Consider the following 19,665-nt stretch of genomic DNA (forward strand, 5'->3'; position numbering starts at 1 on the left):
GGGAATGATTCATGGAAGACAGTTTTTCCATTGACTGGGGTGGGGGATGGTTTCAGGATGATTCAAGCGCATTACATTTATTGTGCACCTTGTTTCTATTGTTATTACATCAGCTCATCAGGCATTAGATCCTGGAGGTTGGGTACCCCCTGGCATATAGGATTGCAGCACCTGTCACAATAATTGTTTTTCTCCCATACCTCTGAGCTGTTCTCTGACATGAGCTGGCTTTCCTACAATTCAACTCAATCCTAACACTGTCTACCCAAAGATAGCATCAGACCCTGCGGGTTAAGGGTCCCACGAGACTGCCCTCCACTTCCAATGCCAAGTGCAAGTTCAGGTTGTCACCCGTGCTTCTGACCCACTGGCATAAATGAGGTTTCCATGGCCCCCCCCTCCTTGGGTCTGATTAATTTGCCAGAGTAGCTCACAGAACTTGGAGAAATGTTTCACTTCACTAGATTACCCTTTTTTTTTTTTTTTTTTTATTAAAAAGATGTAATTTAGGAACAGCCAGGTGGCAGAGATGCAGAAGGCACGGCAGAAGGGGGCGTGGAGCTGCCATCCCTGTCTGGGTCCCCACTCTCCCTGCACGTGTTCTCCAGCCCAGAAGCTTTCTGAATCCCGTCCTTTTGGGTTTCTACGGTAGCTTCATTACATAGGCGTGGCTGATCGCTTCGTCAGCCTTTGGTAATCAAACCATCCTCCAGCCCTCACCGTGACAGGCACTTGGTGAAACAGCGCACATGAAACCCAGCTCAGTGCCTGACGACCCCTCCAGTCACCTTGTCCATTCTTGTCCTGGAGAGGAAAATCTCCCGACTGGAAGGCCAAGCATGGGGCCAGACCTCAGAGTGCATCCAGCCAGGCCATGCCCTAGGCCTGTGGGTTGCAGCCTTTTTTCCACCCAAGTTGCACCAGATAACATCCCCGTGTTCCGCATACCTCGTCCTGACAAACCTGAGGAGGGTGTGGGGGAGCCGGGAAGCACTGGCTCCCTGTCAGCTAGGAATGAGGGTGGATGGCAGGGACTGTCGACTAGGCAGACCTGGATCCATCCTGCCTCCCACCTTGGGATGGGGCCACAGGGAATGGTGTTAGTATGCACTGGACCTAGCCTGTCCTCTGATCTATAAACAAGAGTTCACGTGGCAGGAGATTTCAGTGCTTCTCACCTGTTCCACTGACAACTGGTGGCCATACTGTCCTGGTCACATCACCTGGGCTAGGACTGTGCTCCACATTAGCTGGAGCACTTTGCCAGAGCCTTCATCACTAGTACTAGACGTGGGATCTCCTGGCCCTGCCAGCCTCTGGTACCTGCCGCTTTCTGGGAGCTGGGCCTGGACAAGGCGGGGCTAGGCCTGGACGACCGTGCTTGGGTTGGGTCTTCCACCGCCATCGCTCTCTTTCCAGGCTCTCCACCTCAACTGGTGCCAACAGGTCAAGTTCATCCCCCAGCTGAACCTGGTGGCCTCCTGTTCAGCCATTGACAAGTCCTCTCTGGTGCTGACAGTGTTGCCATCCAAAGTCCCAGACAGCCTCAAGTAAGGGGCACCCATCTCCAGGTGGAGGTGGTGGGTCTGGGAGAGGGTGGGTGGTGACACAGACTCTGGGATGCCAGCTTCGCTTCAGCCATATGTGGCCATCCCTGCTGAGAGGTGGCCTGCCTCCAGGACAGTGGCATCTCCTGTGGGCAGTACAGAGGCCTGTGGATCAGGCTGGATACAAAGAATCACTGTGTGTCCTGAGAGCTGACAGTGGGCTGTGGTGGTTGGAATATGGGCTCTGGAGTCTGTTTTTCATTTTTTAAAATTGAGATTGTCAGTTTTGAAAATTGACATAAAGTATTATATTAAGTTTCAGGTGTGCAATAGAATGACTTGATACTCATATATAATTTGTGAGGGCTCCCCTGGGGATTCAGTCAGCAAAGAATCCACCTGCAATGTGGAAGACATGGGTTCGACTCCTGGGTTGGGAAGATCCCCTGGAGGAGGGCATGGCAACCCACTCCAGTATTCTTGCCTGGAGAATCCCACGGACAGAGGAGCCTGGCGGGCTGCAGTCCATGGGGTCCCAAAGAGTCACACGTGACTGAGCGACTAACACACATGTGTTGTGAAAGGATCACAGTAAGTCTAGTTAACATCTATCACTGCACACAGTTACACATTTCTTTTTTCCTTTCCTGTGATGAGAACTTTTACGGAGTCTGGTTTTAATCATTCTGGCATTGCCACCAGCAGCAAAAATATAAGGTCTCTTTTATCCACCAGTCTATACACAAAGTTCAGCACAAAGGCTGGCACATAGTATGAGACAGTCAGAAAAATGTTTTCTGAGTGAAGGGGTGAACGTGAGTTGCTTTACTTCTGTGAACCTCAGTTTCCTCCTGTTCTCAAAGGGGACGATAACAGCCCTTCACTTACCTCAAGGCTTACGTGAGTGAGTGCCCTGCATGGCCTGTAGTTGACCACACTAATTCTTTGGAGATGGTTCTAATATATTTCCTTCTTGTTTGATTCCTTTACCCCAGAGGGAGTATTTTCTTGTGTTGTCTTTTTTCACTTTTTGAAAATCAACTGTTAGGAATTCCCTGGTGGTTCAGCGGTTAGGGTTCCACGATTTCACTACTGAGGGCCCAGGTTTCATCCATGATTGGACAGCTAAGATCCCACAAGCTGCATGTGCAGCCAAGAAAATAAAATCAACTGTTAGTCATACAGGTATATGTATATATGTAAAGAAGATTCAAACATAAATGAATCTGGAATCTTGTTGGGCCCCCTCCCCTTCCCCGTTCCCTCATCCAATCCTCAAGTCCTGGAGCTAACTCTAGGCTGGAGGAGGGGAGCATATGCCTGAGGTGGTGGGGAGGCTCCCATCTTGCTTTTTGTGCTTTGAGTGGAGTGGTGTGGTGGCATTTTGCTTGGAGCTGGCTTGTCGGTTTGGTTCCTCTGATTTGGTGGGAGTATTACCTCATGTTGGTGACATGTCTCTCATTCAGCTTCTTGTTTTGTTGGGTCTCAGTGGGAGGAGGCTGTCACAGGGATTACTGCATTGTGCCCACGAGGGCCTCAGTGGCTCGCCCTGCTGCCTTCCCACTCCAGCCACACTGGCGACCTCGTGGTTCAAGCATGTTCCTGCCCCCAGGCCTTTGCATTGCTCCTCTCTGCCTGTTTTTTTGTTTTTGAAACATTTTTCCTTTTATGAAAGATTTTATAGAAATACAGAAATAGTATAATGCTTTCTAAGTTTGATCCCTAGGTTGAGAAGATTCTCCTTAAGAAGGGAATGGCTACCCACTCCAGTATTCTTGCCTGGAAAATCTCATAGACAGAGGAGCCTGGTGGGCTACAGTCCATGGGGTTGCAAAGAGTTGGACACAACTGAGCAACTAACACTTTAATATTCCTAGTGCTATCCAAGTTCATCTTTACCCAAGTGTCTCAAAAACATCTTGTTGTTACTATTTGGAATTAGATATGGGCAGGGTTGTAGGACGGTTCTGAGCAGAGGAATGGTGTGGTCTGACGTGTGGAGCATCTTTCTGGCCACTCTGTTGCGAGTGGTGGTCGTGGCGGTATTAGTCGTTGTCGTGTCCAACTCTTGTGAACCCGTAGACTGCAGCCTGCCAGGATCCTCTGTTCATGGGCTTCTCTAGGCAAGAATACTGGAGTGGGTTGCTGTTTCCTTCTCCAGGGGATCTTCCTGACCCAGGAATTGAACCCGAGTCTCCTTCATTGCAGGCAGATTCTATACCGACTGAGCTAAGAGGGAAACCGTGTATGCGCAGGAGGGGAAATAAGGACACCAGTAAGGACGCCGTTGTATTAACTCAGGGCGCACACGATAGTGGCCTGGAGTCCGCCAGGAGTGGACATCAAGATTTATTTTAGGGGTGGGTTGCAGAATATATAGCTATACACCTGTGCACATACCCCGTTTCTTCATGTATGCGTGCAGTACACGTCCTGGCCAGCAGGGGGCACCACTGACTGCTCTTGTTCAGTCTCTCAGTTGTGTCTAAGGCTGCGAGCCCCCGCCAGGGAAGCACGCCAGGCTTCCCTGCCCATCACCCACTCCCGGAACTTGCTCAGACTCATGTCCATTGAGTCCGTGATGCCTTCCAATCATCTCATCCTCTGTCATCCTCTTCTCCTCCTGCCTTTGATCTTTCCCAGCATCAGGGTCTTTTCCAGTGAGTTAGGTGATGCCCTCTTGGGGCACGGCCTCTGCAGGTGGGGCCGGCACTGTCAACCCAAATTCTGCCTCTGGAGTGGCCTTGTGGCCTTCTTCCCTGAGTCGCACCCTGACCTTCCAATCTCTTCTCCACACAGAAGTCTCCTGCAGACCTGGTCTCCTTCAGCAGTCTGTTTATTTCCCCGCAGGACTTGTCTCTATTCTTTGCTTGTCTCTCTATTCTTTGCTTGCTCAGGTGGTTTTCCTCTAGAAGGGAAGCTCCAGTGAAGGCAGGAGCATCCTGCCTGCTCATCCTGGAAGGGCATAGGAACTGGGAAACCTTTGTTGAATAGATGGGTGAATCAGCCTGAAATAGTTTCTGGTAACATTTTGTGACAGTTCTTCCAGAATATTTCTTTGCACACATTCAGTGTGGAGGGAGACATATTTGGTTTGACAACATAGATATTTCATATGCTTTTCTTGAACTTTTGAGTTTTAGAGGAAGCCTTCTGGCTGTGGAGTGGGGAGCACAGAGAAGTGGGAAAAAGGCAGGAGGTTAAGAGCCCCCCACCCCAGGAGGCTGATACAGAAGTGAAGGGGGCCTGGGCCCTGGTGGGATGTGGGCAAAGAGAATTTGGGGCTCGGCTGAATAGTGGGAATTCAGGAGAGAGAGCCTCTATGGTGATAACCAGGCTTAGCCCCCTGGGTAGTGGCAGAGGAGCAGTTCAGGGCCAAGTCTGGTTGAGAACATGCTGGAGTTGAGTTTATTTACTTATGGCTGTGCTGGGTCTTCGTTGCGATGTGTGGGCTTTCTCTAGTTGCTGTGAGTGGGGGCTGCTCTTCACTGCAGTGCGGGAGCACCTCGTTGCAGGGGCCTCTCTTATTACAGAGCACAAGCTGTAGGTACACGGGCTTCAGCAGTTGCAGCACATGGGTCAGTAGTTGTGGCTTAGTCTCTCCACTGCACGTGGAATCTTCCTGGACTGGGGATCGACCCGTATCCCCTGTGTTGTCAGGATGATTCTTATCCACTGAGCCACCATGAAGGCCTGGAGTTGAGTTTTGAAGGGAGAGTTTGAGTAGAAAGAGTTGGTGGGGCGGGATGTGAGGACATGAGGGGACAGCACGCGCGAAGGCACAGAGCTGCTAGGGCCCTGGGGCCTGTGAGGCCACTGGGCTGGACTTTCTCCCTGACCTTCCTGGAACCCCTCCCTGGGCCGACATGCCCTCCTGAGCACCCCTCTGAACCCCCCTACCCTCCAGTCCTACAGCACCTCTTCCTTTCCTGGGGCTCTCGTTCTGAGCCTCCTGCCTCTTCCTGTCACGCTCATGCTGGGTTTTAATTCCGAAACCCCGTCCCCTCCGGCCCCTGCCCTTGGCCAAGCTCCCTCATCGTGGCTGCTGACAGTCTTCAGGGTTGTGTGAGGGTCCTGGTGACTCACAAGACAGCACCCTGCACAGGGACCGGCAGGCAGCAGGAACTTTATTTTCTACCCGCAGCCTTTGGGGGCCCTCCCCTCCCCTGCCCTTTGCTTTGCATCCTGGGTGGGAGGCCCCTCATCCCAGGAGAGTGAAGGTGCCGATGGAGTTCAGTCTCCTGCTCTGGGGGCTGCTCTCATCTTCACAGGCAGGCGAGGGTGGGCGTCTCTTCTAGGCGCTGCTGGTGCCCGATGAGCTGGGGGCTGCAGGGCTAGCCTAGGGCAGGGTCCCAGGGGCTGCTCCTCTCCTTGGATGGAGAGGTAATGACTCGTCCCTGTACCCCCACCCCCCGCGGCCCTGCCTCCAGCTCCTCCCACCCCAGGCTCAGAAGCTCTCCCGAGGCCACTGGTCCCAGCCTGCCTCCTTTGCCGTTGTAGGGTGTCAGTGCTGAATTTGAGAAAAGGGATTCTTTGCTTCGATTACTGCCCAGACAAGAACGTCCTGGGTAAGTAACCTTTGTATCACGTGGAAGGTGCTGGTCTGGCAGAACTAGGGTGAGGGCTGCTGAGGGTGTGGGAACTATCAGAGTTGAGTGAGAGGCCCCGTGGTATCTGGCCTCTGGCCACTCCGGTGCCCACTCATGGGCACCTGGGGTGGAGTGGTGACACGGGCTTGCTTGGCTTCGTGGTGGAGGGGATGGGGTAGGGAGGGCAGGGATGGGTCGTAACAGCAGCTGTCGTCTGGCTGGAGTCCGAGGCCTGTCCAGGACAAGGTCCCAGCACAAGCCCCTAGTGGCTGATACCCGGTTTTCAACTCCAGTGACTGGCGGCTATGACCCCCTCATCCGCCTGTGGAACCCCTTCTTCTCAAGAAAGCCCGTGTGGCTGATGAAGGGGCATCAGACTTCGGTGACACACGTCGTTGTGAACAGCAAGGGCAGCAGCATCCTCTTCAGCGTCTCCAAGGACAAGGTGTCAGCCTGGGGGAGCCCAGCCCTGACACCCCCTGACCCATAAGTTGCCGTTTGCCAAAGATGCTGGCCCGTGGATAATGAGCTAGCTCAGCCAGCCAGGGGGCTGCCAGTTGGCAGGAGCCTGAGGCTCAGGGAGTGGTGGGACCTCCCTGCCCATGGTCCTACCCGTGCCCAAAGGCCTAGAGAGGGGTACCCCAGGTGGCACCATGGGTCTCTGACCACCTCACCCCCCACCACAGTAGAAGCCTGAGCCCAGCTCTGAGCAGCCCACTAGAGCTGCTTTCCATGTAGCCCAGCCTGGCTACTTAGTTTGCGGTCCTGGGCAGGGCCCTTCGCTTAACTAGGTCTCAGTCTCCTCATCCAGAGAATGGCTGTTGAGTGATTTAGAGGAGGGCAGGTGGTAAAGGAGCAGTGGCCCGAGTGACACATAGTAGGTGTACAACACAGGTGAGCCTTTCCCCTCCCCCAGACCCAGACTTGCTGCTCTCAGCTCTCCCAGTGACCTCTCTTGGCTGCCCTGGCAGTCAGGGCCGGAACGGACCTTCCTCAAACGCCCGAGCTCCATTACTCTGCTCCTCTGAGCTATGGGTTCAGGATCTCTCCCCACCTACTGGCGATTGCACATCAACAGTCCCAGGTGTCTTCCTGCAGGGGAAAAGGTTGTGTCTTCTGGGACTCAGTAGGTCAGGAGCGGGCAGGGCCCTTGGGTCACCAGGACATGCTCCCCAGCACACCCCACACTTGTTATTGTCTGGAATGCTTCTGGCAGCGCCGGGAGCTGGGCATCGTCCCCTCTGATGAAGACTCTGAGACTGGAGGGGTGGGGAGACAGAAACAGACGCTCACGGTCAGCGATGAGCAGAGCCAGGATGTGGATGGGGTCTGTGGATTCAAGCCCCTGCCCTGTCCAGTTTGGTGCTGATGCCCCTGGGTGAGGAGTGTCCCACAGGGACTTCCACGGGCCCCTCTGGGGACACTTCCTCAACCTGGGAGGAACCCGGGGGACAGGCTGGCCTTTTGGGCAACTAGGTTGGCAGTTCTGTCTGTGCCCCACCTGGCTTTACTGGAGGGAGGCTGGGGCGGGAGCTGAGTGTCTGGAGAGGCACGGGCTGCCTGGTGAGGTCTACATCCTCGGCTAATGAGCAGCAGGTGCTCAGGCAGGGTAGATGCCTTGGGAAGAGGAGACTGGGAGTAGTGTGTATGGCTCGGTTGCCTCATGTGACCATAGGCAAGGACTGATGCTGAAGCTGAAGCTCCAATACTTTGGCCACCTGATGCAAAGAAGTGACTCATTTGAAGAGACCCTGATGCTGGGAATGATTGAAGGCAGGAGGAGAAGGGGACGACAGAGGATGAGATGGTTGGATGGCATCATTGACTCAATGGACATGAGTTTGAATAAACTTCGGGAGTTGGTGGTGGGCAGGGAAGCCTGGCGTGCTGCAGTCCATGGGGTTGCAAAGAGTCAGACACGACTGAACAACTGAGCTGAGCGACTGAACTGAACCTGAACTGAATGATGTCTCTGGGCTTCCCAGGTGGAGCTAGTGGTAAAGAACCTGCCTGCCAATGCAGGAGATGTAAGGGATGCGGGTTCGATCCCTAGATAGGGAAGAGCCCATGGAGGAAGGCATGGCAATCCACTCCAGTATTCTTACCTGGGAAATCCAATGGACAGGGGCCCCTGGCAGGCTACAGTCCACGGGGTCGCAAAGAGTCAGATGTGACTGAGCAGCTAAGCCCACATGCACGGTGTCTCTGTCATAGGCTTTGGTCTGTGGCAGTGACTTAGCGCAGTGGCTGTGCTCTCAGGAGCACCCTCAGGCCTCAGGCCAGCTGCATCCCTGAGAACCCACTCTTGACCTCTCTGCTGATTTCCCACCCCCAGAATATTCGCATGTGGGACATGCAAGACTACCAGTGTCTTCAGTCCTTCTGCGGGAAGCATTTTGCCCTGGGACATTGCCCCATCACCAGCATCTACTTCCACAAAGAGGACAACTCGCTTATCTGTAGCACCTATTCAGTGAGTGCTGTGCAGGAGGGAGGTGGGCCACGGCTGCACGAGGAGGGGAGGGGCCATGGCCTGCTGGCCCATGGGATGCCGAGGGGTGGTCACATCCTGTCCTGACCGAGACTGCTGTATGCCGTGAGGACAAAGCTGCTGGGCTCTGCGGCCTGGCCCTCAAAGCGCTGTCACCTGCGATTTCCTGGAGGACTGTTTCTAGGCCCCCAGTGGTCTCCCTCTATGTTGCTCTTGCTGCTCTCTTGACCTTTGCCTCCTCCAGTCCCTCCTTCCGGAGCCCACCTTGACCCCCAGGCTAGGTTGGAAGCCTTCGCTCCAAGCCCCCTTGCCTGCCCTGGATCACAGCCCTTACGACTGCATCCTGTTATGGTAGCGTGACTGTCTTCCTGCCAAATCATGAGCCCCGAGAGGGCAGGGCCCACACCCACACCCGAGCAGTCCCTCTGAAGGAGAGAACCTGGGGGAACCTGCCATGAAGCCTGCCTGTGAGCCGTGACTTAGCTGGTGCCCATGGGAGGTCTGCCCTGAACCCCTCAGGATGGGACAGCCTGGGAGAAGCACAAGGGGCTGACTGTCCAGGGTGCCAGTGGTCGGGGGTGGCACTGCGACAAGATGGAGGTTAGGGGGCTCCAGGGATGCTTGGCAGCCAGTAGAAGAGGTTCAATCCAGAAAGGGAGACGAGGGTGTCATCTGTGGTTGAGAGGAAGTGGTGGCTCTACATGGCTCTTCTTCCCTCTGTTGGCCAGGTCACACCCTCAGTGTCCTTGTGCCCTTGGCTGACTCTCCCAGATGGCAGGTGTCCTGAGAAGGGAGTTGGTGGGTTCCTTCCCCTCTGCTGAGTGTCAGGACGGCTGTCAGCACTTGTTGAATTCAACAGACCTTTGAAATCCATTTCAAAGCAGAGAGTATATTAATTAGGCACTGGCCCACCCCTCAAGGAACTCATGGGGGAGTAGCATAACAGATAATTTTAATAGAAAATGCTGTGCGTTGTGATGTAGATGCGCGCTGGGTGCCTCATGGAGCACAGAGAAAGGATCCTGAGCCTGGCTGGAGGCTAAGGCAGTCAGGGACGGCTTCCTGGATGAGGGGACACCCGATCGAGGCCTTATGCTTTTCAGAAGTTACAAAAGGGACTTGGACTTGTGCTTTGGGGTTGTAGGAGCTCTAGGGGTTGGAAGCTCTGGTCTCAGGAAGTAGGGGCATGGAGTTGGGGTGAGGTGTCAGCAAGCCTGCACACGGTTGAGGGAGTCTTGCTGTCTTGGTTTACTGGAAGTTTCTCCCTGGGGCCAGTCACTGACAGTGTGCCCTTCTGACTGCCCAACTGTCTGCCGCTCCTCCCCTACAGATTGGAATCCTGAAAGGGTACCTGGAGACACAGGGGCCTGGGAGAGCAGAGGAGAAGACCACGACCCACAGCACGCCCCTGTGCGCCGTCCTCTACAGCAAGGTTTTCAAGCAGGTCAGTGGGCAGCAGCTTATCTCTAGGGCTGGCAGCAGGCACAGGGGGCGGGATGGGGCAGGACTCTCAGAGCTTGGGTGGTGGTACGGGGCAGCGGGAGGTCGGCGAGCAGCTGTCTTGCACAGGAGTTGCCCTGGGGGAGACCGGAGCTCCACCAAGTGGCCACTGGGTCACCAAACTCCTTTGAGCCTGTGTGCCCCTGGCTACCACCCCAGGTCAGTTCTGGACAGCCTTCTTTCCACTGTGTGTGACGGGGTGTGGGCTGCTCTTTGAAGATCCTGGGGTGGGTGTTGCTCCTGGAGGTCATTTCCAGGGAAACTGTGGTTCAGCTTTGTAATGGAAGGGGAGGGAAGCCCAGGCTGTGGTCCTGAGCAGAGATCTCTGCATTGGGCAGAGCAACTAGGCAGGCAGATTCTGAAGTGTGGGGACAGCAGGGGCTCCTGGGCCCTCTGCCCCCTCCCACTGGTACCCATTTCCTGGCCGGGGCTCTGGGTAGGGTGGCTCTGTCTGCTGCAACGTGGCCTTGGCAGTGGGAGGTCAGCACTTACCTCTTTGGGTTTCCCTCTCATTCTGGCTCCTGGCACCACCACTCCTCATACCTTAGGGCTCCTCAATGCCCTTAACCAGTTAAAAAAAAAATCCCCATTATCCAGCTTTTCTAGATGTTCTCAATGGGAAGGTTAGTCTGAAGGAACATCCCCTGTTGCTGTTTCATCGTCACTGTCGTGATGTTGCTTCAGGTGGGGTGACCTATCTTTACCCATTTCCCTGCTTAGAAGGCTGTTGTTTTTTTTCCTATCCTCCATGTTAATGCTTTTTCAGTAAGTGTCTTTTCTGGATTCGATATGATTTTCTCTGGAAAGATTCTGATAAATTCCATTTCAGAGTTAAAGGGGATTTTACCAAAGTGGTTCCTTCTAAAAGAACTGTGCCAGTTTGCAGAGGGCAGAGGAAGGCCTGTTTTCGAGAGTGGGTTGTCCTGCAGCAGGAGGGCCCAGAGCACCTGTCTTTTCGGTACACTGAGTGGTGGCTGGGCTACCAGCAGTCATGCCAGCTGGCGGCTGCCCTTGGGAGTGGGGGCCTTCCCCTCCCCAGGAGCCCCGGCTGTGTGCTCCCCCACAGGTGGTGAGCGGCTGTCTGAGCGGCATGGTGAGTGTGTGGGAGGCCGTGACGGGCAGGAGGCTGATGGAGTTCTCAGTGACGGGTGACCAGCAAGTGGAGCTGACCGCCATGTCCCTGGATGAGTCAGAGGGGTGTCTGCTGACGGGCCTGCGTGATGGCACCGTGAAGATGTGGAACTACAGCGTTGGCGAATGCCTGCTGACCTTCCCCAACGCGGACCAGTTAGAGGTCAGTCTGGCCCACAGGGGGCCCTGGGGGCCCCTCACAGCTCTTGTGACCCCCAGCACGTGCTATTTCTCATATCTCCCTGAAAGGCTGTGCACACAGACTCCCTGGCTTTGTGCCTCCCTGAGCCTTTGTGCATAAAATGAAGATAGTTGAGACTTCCCTGAAGGTCCAGTGGTTAAGACTTCACCTTCCATTGCAGGGGGTGGGGGTTTGATCCTTGGTCGGGGAGGCAAGATCCCACATGCCTTGAGGCCAAAAAAACCCAACACATAAAACAGAAGCAATATGGTAACCAATTCAATAAAGACAACAAATGGTCCACATTAAAAAAATCTTAAAATAAATGAAATCAATAGATAATAGGGCCTGTCCTCCACAGATGTTCTTCAGATGTCAGCTACTCTTACTCTTGTAGTGTGTTAGCACTTCTCATCTTATATCTTGGGAGGATTTTCCCAGGTGGCTCCAGTGGTAAGGCATCCACCTGCCAATGCAGGAGACTCAGTGGCACCCCACTCCAGCACTCTTGCCTGGAAAATCCCGTGGATGGAGGAGCCTGGTAGGCTGCAGTCCATGGGGTCGCGGAGAGTCGGACACGACTGAGCGACTTCCCTTTCACTTTTCACTTGCATGCACTGGAGAAGGAAATGGCAGCCCACTCCAGTGTTCTTGCCTGGAGAATCCCGGGGACGGGGGAGCCTGGCGGGCTGCCGTCTATGGGGTCACACAGAGTCGGACACGACTGAAGCGCCTTGGCAGTAGCAGTAGCAGCAGGAGGTCCTGAGTCAGTGGGTTTGATCCCTGGCTCAGGAAGATCCCCTGAAATAGAAAATGGCAAACTGCCCCAGTATTTTATTGCTGGAGGAATTTCATGGGCAGAGGAGCCTGGTGAGCTGCAGTCCATGGCGCCGCAGAAGCACGACTGAGCAGCTGAGCACACAGGTACCCTACATCTTAGGGCTTCAGGTGGCATTGCTGGCAGTGGGGTCATGCGATTCAGAGCCACCCATATCCCTGTCTGGGAAAAGCCCGCCAGGGTTATGAGCAAGATCTGTGGGCAGAGTGCAAAGCCAGCAGCTCCTCTTTGAGACTTGAGCCTATTACAAACTTGTGACACAGTTCTTTAAGAAACTCAGAAGGAGCACTTGGCCAAGAAGCCAGGGATTAGGGACTGGTCCAGATCCTATGACTCAGTTGTGTGACCTTAGCCAGGCTTGACCTTGGCTTCCCTCCTGTCCCCTATAAGATGGACATGGACACTTACCCATTCTGCCACCTCCAAGTCCATCACATGGATAATGGGCTGTGAGAGCACTCCGAAAAAAAATATGGTGGTTTCACCGCTAGGGAAAGTCTCATCATCATGGAGAGTTTGGATTTCCTGCTTGGTATGGTTAGGAAGACATTTGGAGCCTGGGGCCATTTTCTCTGAGGTACCTTAGAGTTCGGTTTCCTTTCCTCTTCAATAGATTAGTGGCATTGTCCACATGAACAAAGTGTTCTACACGACTGGATGGAGTAAGAGAATCACTTATTACACGTGAGTAACCAGGGCGCAGGGCTTCCCTGATTTGGCTGACAGTAAAGAATCTGCCTGCAATGTAGGAGACCCGAGTTCGATCCCTTGGACGGGAAGATCCTCTGGAGAAGGAAATGGCAACCCACTCCAGTATTCTCGCCTGGAGAATTCCATCGACAGAGGAGCCTGGCGGGCTACAGTCCACAGGGTTGCAAAGAGTCGGACACGCCTGAGCGAGGAAATCATTGCCACCAGCCAGGGCGCACATGGGAGGTGTGGGCAGCTGGCCCTTCTCTCTAAAGATGGGCCCCTCCATCCCTAACTTTGCTGGCGGCTGGAACACCAAGCAGGAAGTTAGTGCAGGGTGAGATTTACAGCTTCGTCCCCTCATCTATCCACTTATTCATCACTCCATGAGGCCAATAGACTTTGTACTAGGTGCTGGGAATGGATATAAGCAAGAACATGAAGTCTCCATCCTCCTGAGACTCAGACACTAATCAAATAATTTATAATGATGGTCTGTTCAGTGCTATGAGAAAAAAATATACAGGTTTCTATGGGGAGGGGACAAAATCTGATCTAGAGTCAGGGGCCATCAGAAAAGAGTCATCTGAGGTGGCATGGGTGGAGTGGGATCTGAAGAGTGAACAGGAGAGGTCTTAGTGAAGCAGTGAGGGGCTGGGGACAGGAGCGATATTATAGGCAGAGGAATAGCAAGTGTAGGGTCCCGTCCTCTTCAGAGAGCCTTTCTAGCGTCATGGTTTCCCCTTCTTTCAGCCTGAGGTCTTACTCAGGTGTCTGAATGGGGCAAATCTGTAAGACTAGCGTATGTGAAGCCCCTAGGACCAGGCCTTTACAGCAGGCACATAGCAGACGCTCAGTTAATGCAGTCAGCAGGGCAGAACTCCAGCTCTGCTCTACGCCTCCTCTGGAGGGGTCCTCCTCTGGGCCAGTGCTTGGAATCCTAGAGGCTTGGATGTTCTTCTCCCAGGATACCAATAAGGCTGAGCGCTCCCCCCTCCTGCCTCCGGGCACGTGTGCAGGTTCCACAAGATCAAGCCAGTGCTCTTATGCTACCACTGGCAGACCTTCCACACGGAGGATGTCCTGAGCATGGCCAAGTACCAGAACCAGTTCATCGCCACCTCCTCCTACAACGGGGACATCCTGTTCTGGAACATCAGCACCTTCAGGCCCATCCTCAATTTCAACGCCTCTCAGAGCCTCTTGCCCTTGCTGCCCAAGAGGGTATGGTCAGCAGAAACATGCTGTCCTCTTCGTGCTCTCTCAGCTGTGGGCCAGAACCATGTAGGGCTGGGGGTGGGTCAGGGACACCCCGGGAGGTGGAAGGGAGTGATGGTGACTTGTTCTGAAGGAGTCTGGGAGCTAGGGAGGTAGGTGGTAGTTCTTATAATTATTCTCATTTGACAGATAAGGAGACAGTCACAGAGAGGTTAAATATCTCTCCTGAGGTCACACAGCCATCAACTAATAGATCCGAATCCAGGCTGTCTGACTCCGGAGCCTTGTGGCTCTAGTCCTGTTCTCCCGAGGAGACTACTGTCTCCTTGAAGGTGGCTCACGTTGACCCATTGCTACTACAGATTACTGCTCTGGGCTCACTGGGCTCTTGATAGGACTTGGAAAGCCCCCACCCACAGTCTCCGAATGACTGTATCTTTGCAGATTAAAGCTGGAAGGGGCCTTCGGGGTCACCCTGTCCAGTAGTTTTCCAAACTTGTGGAGAGAGGCTTGGAGGCTATGACAGCAGCTTGTCCAGAACGCTTCAGCTTTTTGTCTATTTTACACTTTGGAGTTTTCCTTTAGACTAAAAACTACCTCAAAAATACTTGGGAAGCACTGTCCACTTACAGATGGGGAGACTGAGTCCTTCCTGGGCACTGTCCCCTGCCTGTGGGTGCCCCAGGGACAGGCTTCTAAGCTCTGGTTCGATGCCGTTAAGGGTATAGGGTTTCTGGGAAGCAAGCGCAATGCACCCGGAGGGCCCCATGGTGTTGGCTTTGGGCGGGGAGGCCTCCCTTCCGTCTGGGACGCGACAACGCCTCACGGGGCTCCCTCCCATGCACAGGTGAAGGATGTGGACGACTGTGTGTTCGATAGCCACAGGCCCAGCAAGCCCTGTGTTGAGCAGGAGAAGTGGGCTTACAAACTGCACCCACAGCCCCCGGGCCTCAGCACGAGGGCCATGGTCGATGCCAACCTGCGGCGGAACCTGATGTCGGCGCCTCCAGTGATGAGACAGCCCAGAGACAAGGAGCCGGCAAAGCCGGTGCCCCTGAAGGTGGCCAACCCCGTGTCCCCACCACCCGAGAAGGCGCCTTGGTCAGGCCTGGGTGGGGTCCCTTCCGATTAGGCCCATGGCTACCTTGGGCCTGGGCCCAGTCTCTTCCAGGAGCATGGCCCGTACAGACCTAGTGTCTGCAGGCTCGAGGGTCAAGGGTACAGCTGAAGTTCAAGCCTTTCTCTGTCCTTGGGCTTCCATCACCCAGGCAGAGATGAGCCACCATGCCTCCTGCCCCAGAGAACGAGCTGTGGGGGTCTGAAGCCCAGAGGCAGCCACCACTTCCCTCCTCCTCTGAGTCCTGGCCTCTGCCCTAGGTTAACCTCCCCAGGCTTGTCTGACAGCCCTGTTCTGGAGTGGGGGAGTTGGAAGGAAGAGCAGGGGGTAGCTACCCTCTCCTGCTGACCCAACGTGCATTGGCTTCTGACCCTTAGCCACGAAAATTGTGATCTCAGTGAGGGGCTTGAGGGACCAGTCAGATTGTCTCAGCACCTGCAGTCTGATTCCCATTCCGGGGAGCTGGGCTTGAATGAGAAACCCTATCTTCCCCAGACACAGAGGGCTTGTGAGGCGCAGGGCAGTCTGCACCTTGACCCACACGACCTGCTGGATACATGCCTGTCACTCTGAGACTCTCGGACCATCCTCGAGGTGTCAGGGTTGCATAACTACATACACACCCCTTGATCCTCACCTCTAGCCAGAGTGTCTTTCCCAGGATGAAGGAGGGGGCTTCCCCAAAAGCCAGCTGTGCTCTCTGCCCTGAACCAGAAGCTGCTGGTAACTTAAACCAGAGATTCTCCAGCGTCGGAGTATCTTTATGCCCAGGATCCTTTGGACACCCAGCTATATCTTTTGGGGGAGATGTCCACTCTTTCAGCATTTGCCTCTGTCTCTGTTCCCCAGAGATTGTCTCAAGCTGAACTGGGAGGCCCACCCCCCCGCTTTTTTTTTTCTTTTTCCAGAAACCTCTCAGTGCTAGCAGCCTCAGTCAGTCAAGATTATCCCTTGGCAGACACTCAACTTTCAAAGAGGCTGAAAGCAAAAGAGCAGACTTCCAGAAGAAGCTGTTGCTGCAGTCCAACGCATCGGTGGAGAAGGTTGGCCAGGCTCAGGCAGGGGCTGGGTTGTGAGCCAGGGGCTGGACAGTTGGGATGCAGACTGGAGATGTGGCACCTGGGGGTCTGGGGGCCCAGCCTCGCTCTCCCAGGACCTGGAGAAGCCTGTTGGACATGATGGCAGTGCTCAGGATCTTGGCTACAGGGCTGCCATTTGGGGGGTGTCCCCAGTGTGGGGGGCTATCTAGGGAGGGGAGCAGTGCTCCTTCCTGGTTGGAGGGACGGACCGGGAGGTTGGAGATATGGCATTTTCAGAACCCACTGGTGAAATGCGCTCCTGCATTTTGTGTGGCGCGTGAGTGGGGACTAGGTCATCTCTGTTCTTCCTCCTCCCGTACCCTCCCCCTTTCTGAGCTTGGAGACATCCCCCTTTGCTGTCACCCCTGGGTAAGGTGACCTCTAAGGCCCCTTCCAGGTTTAATCTGAAATAATAGGGTAATTCTATATGGGTCTCCTAGGTTCCTACCACGAGCCCAAAGAGAATATAATGAACAGCTGTAGGTTGCAGCAGGGCTGCCCCCTGGCCCAGTTTCTGGGACTCAAGAACAGGGGAGCAGTGTCCTGTGGGACTGGGTCCTATGGAATGGAGCAGAGAGCTACCATTGGCTGGACCTTCTCTCCTTCAGGTTCTGAATGTGCTTTCCTCTGTTTAAAAAAAATGGCTTAAAAAAAACCCCTCCAAAACTTAAAAAAGTAGTATTGGTTAAAAAAAATAGAAATATGTGTAAAGCAAAAAATACAAGGTCCGTGTTTCTCACTGTGTACTCCAGCTCATCCCCCAACAGCAGTAGTCACAATCACTACGAATGGGTTGGTTTAGCTTTGTCTTTATTTTTTTTTTAGGGGAGTGATGTTAAATTATATAGCTATGTGCATTTGCTTTTAAAATTTAACTATACCATATTATGGATATGTTTTCTCATTAGTGATTTGGATTCAGCTTATTCCTTTGTTAGGTTAAAAAATTGTTTTCTTAAATTTACATTTCTTTAATAGTACATGACTCTGCCTCTGTCCTCAGACTAAGCCAGTTCTAGACATCGGCCTTGTCTTCATTTCTGCCAGTCTGGTAGGTGGAAAATACTGTCTTTTGATATTTCTTTGGTTTTTTGTGATGTTGAGCTTTTCGTATCTTTGTTAGACATTTGCATTTCTTCAGTGGAATAAATGTATATTCATATCCTTTTCCATTCTTTTTTGTGTTAATTTCTTGGAGCTGTCTATATGTTCTGGAAATGAATCCTTTGCCTGTTGTGTCTTGGAAATATTTTCACCTCATCAGCCTTCATGGTGTCACATCGAGGTTTTAACCTTTTTTTAAAATTAGTTAGTTTTATTTTTGGTTGCTCTGGGTCTTCATTGCTGTGCCTATCTGTAGATGCAGTAAGCAGAGGCTACTCCTTGTTGAGGTGCACAGGCTTCACATTGCGTTGACTTCTCTTGTTGCACAGCATGGGCTCTAGGGCACGCAGCTTCAGTAGTTCTGACTCATGGGGACCAGAGCACAGGCTGAGTGGTTGTGGCTCATGGGCTGAGTTGCTCTGTGGCGTGTAGAATCTTCCCAGACTACAGATCGAACCCTGGCATTTCACTGTACAAATATATCAAGGGGAATGAGTTTGTTTTCTACATCATTCTGAGTTGAGTACAGGTCTTAAGAAAAATCTTGTTTGAGCCTTAGGACAAGGCTTGTATGTCTTCATTCGGTAACCGTTTATTGATCTATTATGATGTGTCAGGCAGTGTCATATGGGATAAAGTTGTGAACAGAAAAGATGCAAATCCCAGTCCTTGGGGAGCTCATAGTCTGGCCAAACATTCCTGGTCACCAACTGGGTAGGTAAGGTGGTATTCCATCACTGTTCTCACTGGCCGTCTAGGAAACGGGGGGGCCAGGTGGGTGTGGCTCCTTGCCCAGGCATCTCAGCACTGTGCCACAGGGGAGCTCCGGCTCCCAGCACTCCTGAGCGGGTTCGCCTCTCTTGCACAGATAATCTTCTTGCAGACCAGGCCTCGCCTGCCACACTCAGCTGCCCTGCTGAGCAGCTGCATGGACGGCTACATCTACGCCTGGTCCATCCACGGGAGCGGAGGCCTGCTGGGCAAGTTCCCTGTGGACTCTGTAGACAAGGGGGACGTGGTTGTGGGTGCCATGGCCACGGATCAGAACGACTGGATTCTTGTCACAGGGGATTGCAAAGGAAGCATCAAGGTGAGGAGGAACTGGCACTGGGATCGGGGCAGTTACATTTCTTTAATAGTGCATGAGTCTGCCTCTGTCACGAGCCTCTCTCAGAGCTGGCATGAGCCAAGCTCTGGCCTCCTCTTTGCCATCGGTGGTCCTTGCCCAGTCCCTATGCCCTCTGGGCACTTGTTTCACTTGCCACACAGTGGGTGGTGGGGTGGGTTACCTCAGAGTCCTCTCCTGCCCTCGTGGGCCTGGGGAAGTGAGGGAGGGCTTGGTCCGGAGGTCCCCCGTCCAGAAGCCTTCCTCTGGTCCAGTGCTTTAGAATTCTCTTCCTGCTACTCCCTCACCCCCAGCTGTGCATCTGACCTGTGATCAGCTGTCTCAGGAGCTGATTCTGTGCTTTGTGGTGATGTGAGGTGTGAATGCCCCGTCCTTGGGTCTGTCACACTCTCCCTGTATGCTAGCTAAAGGTCTGGCCTAGAAGATGCCATGGTCCCCTCGGGGGTGTGAGTAAGAACCAGCCCCCTGAGGTGAAGAGAAATGGTCTGGGAGGGACCCTCAGTGTGAGTCGGTGTTGGGGGTGAAGGAGTGCTGGGCTACTAATCCGTGCTTTATGCCTAGATCTGGGACATCAAGGACTACTGTACACATTCTGACAAGCAGACGAACCAACCTAGTGAGATCAACAAGTTTCGGTTCTTAATTTCTGAACAGATTCAGGTCAGCCTCCCAAACTACAGTCCCCCGGAGGAGAAAAAGGTAGGATGATTACTGGACAATTGCTGAGAAAAGTGCCTCTGAGCCCCACCAATGAGTTGGGACCATGGTTCTCACACTGAGGTTCGGAATCTTTCATGTTTTCTATCCAGGGTTGTCTGATTGATGTGGAAAAGGTTTTCTACTCACCAGAAGTCACTATTAACCAGTGAAACAGGAATATGCACACACCAAATACACTCATGTGCATACACGTGTATACATGTACACACATATGCACACCTTCCATGGGCTTTGATCTTTGCAATGAAGACCTGAGGTCATAAACTCCTTTAAAAAATAGTGAAAATATATATGTATTTTCTTGAGTAGGTAATGCATTTGTGTGTGTGCTAAG

General features: G+C 53.3%; 1 protein-coding gene across 1 annotated transcript in view; it reads left to right on the top strand.

Annotated features, from left to right (window-relative positions):
• The window catches only part of EFCAB8 (EF-hand calcium binding domain 8), a 46,567-nt gene that overhangs the window by 17,375 nt on the left and 9,527 nt on the right, over window positions 1–19,665 (top strand). Inside the window, exons 10-21 of the mRNA XM_052650444.1 lie at window positions 1,420–1,550; window positions 6,048–6,115; window positions 6,430–6,581; window positions 8,472–8,609; window positions 9,958–10,071; window positions 11,194–11,421; window positions 12,891–12,961; window positions 13,987–14,191; window positions 15,033–15,245; window positions 16,211–16,345; window positions 18,354–18,575; window positions 19,173–19,310. Of these exons, the coding sequence (XP_052506404.1) occupies window positions 1,420–1,550; window positions 6,048–6,115; window positions 6,430–6,581; window positions 8,472–8,609; window positions 9,958–10,071; window positions 11,194–11,421; window positions 12,891–12,961; window positions 13,987–14,191; window positions 15,033–15,245; window positions 16,211–16,345; window positions 18,354–18,575; window positions 19,173–19,310 (1,815 nt within the window). The remainder of the gene's footprint in view (window positions 1–1,419; window positions 1,551–6,047; window positions 6,116–6,429; window positions 6,582–8,471; window positions 8,610–9,957; window positions 10,072–11,193; window positions 11,422–12,890; window positions 12,962–13,986; window positions 14,192–15,032; window positions 15,246–16,210; window positions 16,346–18,353; window positions 18,576–19,172; window positions 19,311–19,665) is intronic.

This window comes from Budorcas taxicolor, chromosome 13, assembly GCF_023091745.1.
Source record: "Budorcas taxicolor isolate Tak-1 chromosome 13, Takin1.1, whole genome shotgun sequence".
NCBI lineage: Eukaryota > Metazoa > Chordata > Mammalia > Artiodactyla > Bovidae > Budorcas > Budorcas taxicolor.